This window comes from Salvia splendens, chromosome 7 (assembly GCF_004379255.2).
Source record: "Salvia splendens isolate huo1 chromosome 7, SspV2, whole genome shotgun sequence".
NCBI classification, from domain to species: Eukaryota; Viridiplantae; Streptophyta; class Magnoliopsida; order Lamiales; family Lamiaceae; genus Salvia; species Salvia splendens.
Genome location: NC_056038.1, coordinates 9,878,287 through 9,886,282, shown reverse-complemented (window position 1 = coordinate 9,886,282; position 7,996 = coordinate 9,878,287). Strand labels below are relative to the sequence as shown.

General features: G+C 34.8%; 1 protein-coding gene across 3 annotated transcripts; it reads right to left on the bottom strand.

Annotated features, from left to right (window-relative positions):
• Positions 1–1,053: 1,053 nt before the first annotated feature.
• On the bottom strand, positions 1,054–6,300 carry LOC121742255. 3 transcript variants are annotated; one of them, XM_042135346.1, is made up of 11 exons: positions 6,031–6,299; positions 4,836–5,757; positions 4,156–4,271; positions 3,930–4,049; positions 3,476–3,563; positions 3,100–3,191; positions 2,920–3,024; positions 1,960–2,069; positions 1,563–1,650; positions 1,445–1,480; positions 1,054–1,360 (listed from the first exon to the last, which is right to left on the bottom strand). In XM_042135346.1, the coding sequence occupies exons 2-11, from the start codon at positions 5,740–5,742 to the stop codon at positions 1,277–1,279; spliced, it is 1,746 nt and encodes a 581-aa protein (XP_041991280.1). In that variant the 5' UTR covers positions 5,743–5,757; positions 6,031–6,299; the 3' UTR covers positions 1,054–1,276. The 3 variants fall into 3 exon arrangements, with proteins under 3 accessions (XP_041991280.1, XP_041991278.1, XP_041991281.1); XM_042135344.1 differs by having other exon boundaries at positions 6,109–6,299; XM_042135347.1 differs by lacking the exon at positions 3,930–4,049 and having other exon boundaries at positions 6,109–6,300.
• Positions 6,301–7,996: the final 1,696 nt, after the last annotated feature.

The following is a 7,996-nucleotide window of genomic DNA, read 5'->3' as shown; positions in this document are numbered from 1 at the left end:
TCTAATATAGTAGAACACATTTTCCACTATCTGTGCTTCTATTACTTTTTCTTTCGATCTCTCTCTTACTTTTATAATTGCATATTAAAATTCATGTCGTTTTTAACATTTTTACTTTTAAAAAATGGTATTAGTACTATAAAAATTGTTCAAATTGAATTATGTAGTTATAAGTGATTTTTTTAGTTTGACCATGTGTGGAGATAATATTAGTTTTGTAATTGGATTCAATTACTTCAATATTATAAAAATATTGAAAAATAGTGGAGTAGCACTTCTTGAATAGTAAACGCGTTTTAATAAAGAAATTATATTGACTTGTAACCTTAGCAAAGCAGAATGACATGATGTAAAATGAGTGGTATTGCATTAGTGTTTCTTTTTTTCAGTTTGGCTTCCCACTTTGCTTTGGCAGCAAGCGAAATTAGTCAAAATCATTTCCGCATTTTCTTTTTACTTTGTTGTAAAAATACCTAATCCATTTAAATTTCTATTTATTTTTTTATCTATTGCTAGTATTTTATAATGAAAGTGTATGTGGGGAGTGACCATATCATTCATTACCAAGTCGTTCTCAATTAGTGGATATATGCAATACACGAAAATACATAAGACAAGTTAAAGAGTATTTTAAATTTTGTTTCAGAAATATCCTAAAATTACCGAATTTCTCTATTGTAAACATATTTCAAATTTTATTTCAACAATAGCACTATGCAACTAAAATAGTTCTTAATGATATAATTGCTTATAAGTTATAATAGCATATATTTATGTTATTATCGAATGCATATTATGTGATTTCCACACATAAACTCAGCAAAATTTAGAAATAAAAATCAACATTTTAGAAGGAATATTCGGACTCCAAGATTAAAATTTATGGTCTACAAGAGAATAATAAGATTTTTTTTATAGCTCAAATAATTAAGTGGCGAATTTAAAAAGAAAAATAAGAAAAAACCTAACCGTACCAACCACACAGCGACTTTGATGATGAAAAATTCAACTCACATGATGCACTCATAACAAAAATCACATAGTGATGAAAGATTAAGCTGGAATTGTGAATCAATGCATTCATCCTCTTTGTTTTTAAATCTTCACGCACCTCCAAACCACAACTTCGTCGAATACAAGACTTGCCATCTTCTATGACTATAAAAGTGTTATAGCATCTCATATTTTTTTTTAAAAACTGTTAACTCGACCCACAAATAGATGGGGGAACTAAGTCTAAATCCAGCATGAGCAAATACCTTTCAAAAAGCGCCTTCTATCGTGGCACAAACCGGGCAACATTAGCTAGTACTGTCCTTAAGCTTCGGATACCAGCCCCTGTTTTCGAGCTTACCATCATCTGTAGTTAGACAATATTATTGTAATTATGATTCATATTATAGATAAAACGACCAGTAAAGAGATTGATTATCGATGTCGATACCAAGGGTTGAACTGCAGATTTCTTTGCTTTGAGGTTCTGTAAGATCACAGATGTTGCTCCAGTCAGAAAAGTTTATATGGATGTGATTTCTATATAAATACACGTCTACAAGACTTACCTCTTCGATTTGCATTGCTCGTCGTGCCACATCAATTGGAAAAACCAAATCAGTTTTTGTTAAAACAATTTGGTACTTTGTCTCATACCTGCACATTTAAGATGGAGAAGGGTAATCAACGTTATTATTGGTGAAATTTACAAGAAACTAGAAGCAAAAATATTTTCAGAATGATGCTCATCAAATCACTAAAAACAATTGTACACAATCTAAATATACATAATGTACTTATTTTCGCAGTTGGCCTGTCTAGCATTGAAGACTATACGTTTAATATTAAATACTCCTACAATTTACAGCATATGACTAATACCAAGGCAAAATATAAAGAGTAAAGCAACTTTGGAACAGAAAACGAAACTAACAGAGGCAGAGTTCACGCAAACAATTTATTTACCTTTCCATCAGATCAATAAGTTCAAGATCCCTTGGCTTCATACCCCATTTTGTGTCTATAAGAAGGCATACTCGCTTTAGACCAACACGTGTCATGACATACTCTTTTACCTACAAAGGATGCATGATTGGCCGCTATAAGCAACAGCGTGTAACCAACATCTTGACAACACATATCAAACAACGCAAAGAGAAACCACCAGCATATCAGACCAGACCTCTAACAAAAGTTAAATCGTTATGGTTGAAATCTTTTAATTACAAATTTGCAAAAGAGGCATATTGAGCATCCGTTGTAACTTTGTTTATTTTGATTCTCCCTAAAACGTATAATGTGCATCCATTGTAACTTTGTTTCCCATGTTAAAATGTTTTTTATCAATTTTTTCATAGAACTAAATTAACTAATGACTAAATAAACAAAAATTATGCAAGGGAGGACCTCAAACATCACAATTCTTTTTTATAAATATTATTCTATCCAAATTGGTTTCAAATACTGCAAATAAAGGGGCACTAAAGGATTTGTGCACTAACAATTTAAAACAAGGAGTGTGTGATTCGAATTTGCTTCTTGAGCTTGTTCTAAACCATCAGATACCTCACATAAATTTGAAGGACAAGAAGTCATATCATGCTATGATTACTGATCCATTCACCATTGACAGCCAGATCTAGATTCTCATTCCTTCTACAGATAAACGTGACTGACCACCATTATCATTAGCCTTTAGTTTCCCAAATAAATCCAGTTTAAATGACTTCACTTTCACCTCTTTTTTTAAGTTGGCTTTTCAAGAAATTGACATGCCAGTTATCTTAACTAGATCTAGGAGTGGCCGAACGTCCGACTAGTCATCAACAAATTACAAGAAACCCAAAATGGCTTAAGGAAAATTAGTAATATAGACATATTATATGTGAATAGGAACAAAGTTGTAGTGGTTGTTAGAATACTCACGAGTTCCTCCCATGCTTCCTTCACCTCTTCTTTAGCATAAGCAAAACCATACCCTGGCAAATCCACCATACATAGCTTTGGTCCAAGATTAAAAAAATTGATACTCTGGAAAAGATGATAAGATGTTAGAATGTATGCCAAATATATTTTTAGTATTAGTCGTAACAACACATGCAGCACCTGTGTGAGGCCTGGCTTGTCTGACGTCCGTACAACACCCCATTGCCTTGTTAATGCATTGAGCAATGATGACTTTCCCACATTTGACCGGCCTAACAGAGTAATCCAAAGTCCAAAGTAAGTACTAGCAACTTATTCTGAAATGAAGATGAACGTCTAAAATTTCAAATCCGAATTATCTTGTAGGAAAGACAACGATACTAGAGCCCTAAGATGATTATCTTTTATCTATACTTTGGATTTCATTTTTCCCGTGCCAGTACTAATTAAGAAGTATAAGAGCAACAAAATGGAGAACTTTGATCATGGAAATTCAATTCGAAGAAATCAACTATTCACTCTATTGAAGGAAGGTGACTAATATTAACTATTGTACCTGCAAATGCAATCTCAGGAAGATCAGGAGGGGGAAATGATGAGGAAATCTTTGCAGCAGCAAAGAATTCTAATTTGTTTCTAAATGCCTGCAAGGTAATCAAATTAACAAGATTAAGGACTCAATGTAAGATCCAATAACAGTTTTATACAACCACGTCAGGTAGTCTTGCTTCAGGTATTTAAAATGAAAAAAGGAGAACACGCATTGCTATAAAAGCATAATATTGAATAGTATATCTTAATTTGTCTAGCAAGAGAAGTCCCAATTCTATGTTAAGCAGATGATGGTAGGTATCAAGAATAATAGGAAGGACTGAAGAGTTAAGAGTGATGATATTCCAGCCTTATATTCCAACAATCCATCATTCATGTCCATTCAGCCTTTGTTAACTTCAATATCAAATATAAAAATGGTAAAAACAATTGAAAATAGGATGGGAGTAACTCCATACTGGTACTTCAATGCGTTCTCTTTCTGGAGTTGTTGAGAAGGGTATGTTGTCTAAAGGAGCAGGAAGCTCAATGTTGTAGCCAGCCCTCTTAAAATCAATTTCACGTCTACGTCCTAATAACTGGATAACGATTTTCCAGAAAAGAAAAAAATAATCACGCAGTTAACAGTTGAGAATGAAACTGTGAGAGTTGCCAAGGACAAATATAGGTTAAATGGGTTATTACATTGTCCTGTACGAAGGAAAGGATGGAGGAGCTAGGAGTGATGGCACGAAATTGCGCATTCTTTGACATTTCAAACCCAATGCTTTCTGTCTCGTCTATTTTCACCTGTTTAGTACCTGGATATCATGCACAGAAATCAACCTTAAGCAAAAGAGCCAAATGTCCATCCCGCGAGTTCATTAATGGTTTTGTACCAGAATACAGTTTGGCACAGCCGCACAGTTCACTAAACTGAAAGTGCCAGCCCCAGTTCTGGTGATGAATATATTATATATTTACAATTGGGAAGCTAGTTATTTCTTCATTGATGTTATCCTTAATCTGCTACCATACCATTAAAATTTTGATTTGTCTGGGCCTTTAAAATCCTAAATCACAAGCTTCTTTCTAAGACAGTAGGAGCCGAGTAGTCATCTCTAAGTTTTATAGAATCCAGGGATAATTTTCTTTGCCTCGTGAATTTATAAATGATTAAAATCTCATGATAATGCAAGTCAAAATTCCAATGGTAAGAAAATATGATGTAACCTCCATGTTGCTAAATTCTGGAAAGTCAAAACCCTTTACCAAGGAAAACAAAGGAACAAGTATCAAAATGACATGCAATATAGAAATGATAGTAATATACACTAGACTGATACATAGATAATGCTACCCTTCAGAAGAAAAACCACACTGACCTTTATCAGATGCGCTATCATCCAATCTCTTGTTGGATGTATCATAAGGGTCTATCCGGATACCTCGCTTTTTCTTCTTAGGTGGTGCCTCTGTTATAGATGAACCATTAATCAAGGCCTTCATTTTTTGATCCTTTCTATTGTAACGCTTGTCAAAAGAACCAACTGCATTTATTCTATGATTCAACTCCTTTTGTCTATCCAAAGGCGCTTTCCTGTCATCACTTATCTTGGATTTTACATTCCCTATGCCATTGTCTCTAACATGCTTCAGCTTATCAGCACGCCCCATCTTACCATTCTGCCCTCTCTTATCAAGTGATTCACTTCCCCTGAATTTACTAATCTCAGTCACTGACTTGTTCCTGCTAGAGTCTGTAGATTCATAATCCTTCCGTCTTGACAACTTCTTTCCATTATCCATACTTGAGTTGAGCACATTTGTTTTAGTTTGGGACTTCAACTTTCTATCATTACCATTGAATGTTCCTTCCTCAACTAATCTAGGATCAGCACTGATTCTCTTCATCTTCAGACCTAACTTCCCACAAACGAACGGTTCAAGCCCCTCGTTCCCACTCCTTGTTTTCCAATCTCGTTTTCCTCTGCCACGCACATCACTCAATCTTCCAATCTCACTGTGATACGGAACAGCATCACTACCATTTCCTCTGCTTTGCAACCTTCTACTCCCTATCTTCTTGCCCTCTCCAGTTCTAACACCCCCATTTGACCCGTTCGACCCCTCAGTTGCAACTCTGGCTTTTCTGAGGCCTCTGCCAACACCACTATCCCTTGACCGTGCGGTTCTGACTCCATCCACCGAGCCTTTTGAGCTCCCTGTCCTAACCCTCGGTTTTCTACTAACTTTAAAAGAACCTTCATTTGAACTCCTTCTCACAGGCATTTGTTCGGGGGAGTACTACACACAAATAAACAAAATATATCATATGCCAGTTGACAAGCAGAAAACTACATATGTCATTTTAGAACAGCAAACAAAATTCGTATGACCATAAAACATGAACAATAATCTGAGATATGTATATATAAACCTAACAGTACGTCAAGCGAGCCATTTTGTATACATTTACACACGTTGATACGAAATGGTTAGTGGTGACGAGGAAAAAAAAACTTAATTTCATGAGAAATGTAGCACGATAACCAGAAAGAGAGAGTCTTGCTTGAACACCTTAAGCCAAATGATTCAACAGAGTGTTGGATTCAATTCAACTGGCAATTATTAGAAGAAATGAGAATGCACACTAACTGTTTGATGAATTGCTGGGAGCGCTTAAATCCTCTCGGGTAATGTTGCCGCGTACTACAGATTTAGGCGGGTGAGGAGAAGTGGTGGAGGCGGTGGAATCATGACCGAGCGGGGCAGAAGTAGAATACAGAGAAGGGGGTATGTGTATCTCTCGATATCTACATTTCTGGAAATAATAGTAGTAGCAGAAAAAATAAGGGAATAAAAACTTATTGTAAAATTGCCCTCTCATTTGTCAAACATTACTATATTGCCTCCTATGCGCATAGTAGGGCTGGCAATTTTTGACACGACACGATAACACGACACGAACCGGCACGAAAATAATGGGTTTGGGTCAGAGCTTATTGGGTTCGTGTCCTTATCGGGTCGACCCGTTAAGGACACGAAAATTTCGTGTCGTGTTCGTGTCGGGTTCGTGTTATCCGTTAACAATACGTGTTCGTGTCGTGTTCGTGTTATCCGTTAACAAATAATATTTTAATATTATTAATTCTTATTATTTTCATTTTTAATAGGTTTAACCGTTATCAGGTCGTGTTGTTATCGAGTCGTTATCGTGTCATCTCGTGTACGTGTTGTTATCGTGTCATGTTGACCCGAATTGGTTCGTGTCGTTAATGGGTTCGTGTCGTGTTCGTGTCGTGTTCGTGTCTGAGGGTTTCGTGTCGTGTTCGTGTTCGTGTTTGAGGTTTTCTTAACGGGTCGTGTTCGTGTTTGTTGTTATCGTGTTCGTGTCGTTATCGTGTCGACACGATAACGACCCGACACGCACGATTTGCCACCCCTAGCGCATAGTCGATTTCTTAGTAAATTTTAATGTTTCTTTTAGTATTTACTCCACTTGTTTATAATTTAATATTAATGTTTTTTAGGAAAAAATAATTTTAATATCTCTCTCTACGAAATATGAAATTATAGTACAGTAATAAATAATTTTTAATTTAAGTAAATATTAGTAAATTGTTTATTAGCAATTAGCAAAAAAAATTAATAGGAGTATGTGGGTGTCAGGGTGTGTGATAAATTGACGGGAATGGATCCCCTGCTGTGGCAAAATCACAACAAGGGATGCTGTGGAACAAAACGCAGTTGCTTGAATGTTAAACGCAGGTAATCAGCTTCTTTATCTTATTTTCTATCAATTATTTATTACAGTATTTTTTATGTTTTCTAATTATTCAAAAAGAAAAATCTAGAAAAAAGATAAAATCAAAATGTTAACAATATAGACAGGGACTAATCAAAAGTGAAATAATTGAAATGGGTTTCTAATATTTAAAATGTAAAAAAAAATGCAAAGAAAATAAACAAAACATGATAATGAAATTGCTTAATAAAATAAGAGAAAGAAGCTGATTACTTGCGCTTAACATTCAAGCAGCTGCGTTTTATTCCACAGCATCCCTTGCTGTGATTTTGCCACAACAAGAGATCCATTCCCTAAATTGACATACCATAAATTGCAGTAACTACCGTAGAATTCATGGAACGTGATGATTTAGAAGAAGAAAATGAAAGAGTAGAATGAGAAGTTACTTTACTCTCTATACTTTAACTTTTAAATATTAATTTTTTAAATCGCGTGTCCAAAAAAAGTGCTTCATTTATCTTGGGACAGAATGAGTATTCAAGTAGCAAATAATGTTATAGTGTGGTGGTAGAATAATTCATCTTTGCTTTATATCAATGTTAGTAAAGATTATTCCATCAATAAAAAAATAAGAAAGTATATATTTGATGAGTTGATTATGAAAGCGGAGCTTATTATATGGGGTAAAGATTCTATAATTCATAATATTGCTAGATGCATCATATATAAACATATTGTATGTGTGCAATGAGCTGAGAAACTTCGAATGGTCATAACTCATAATATTGTCCCAGT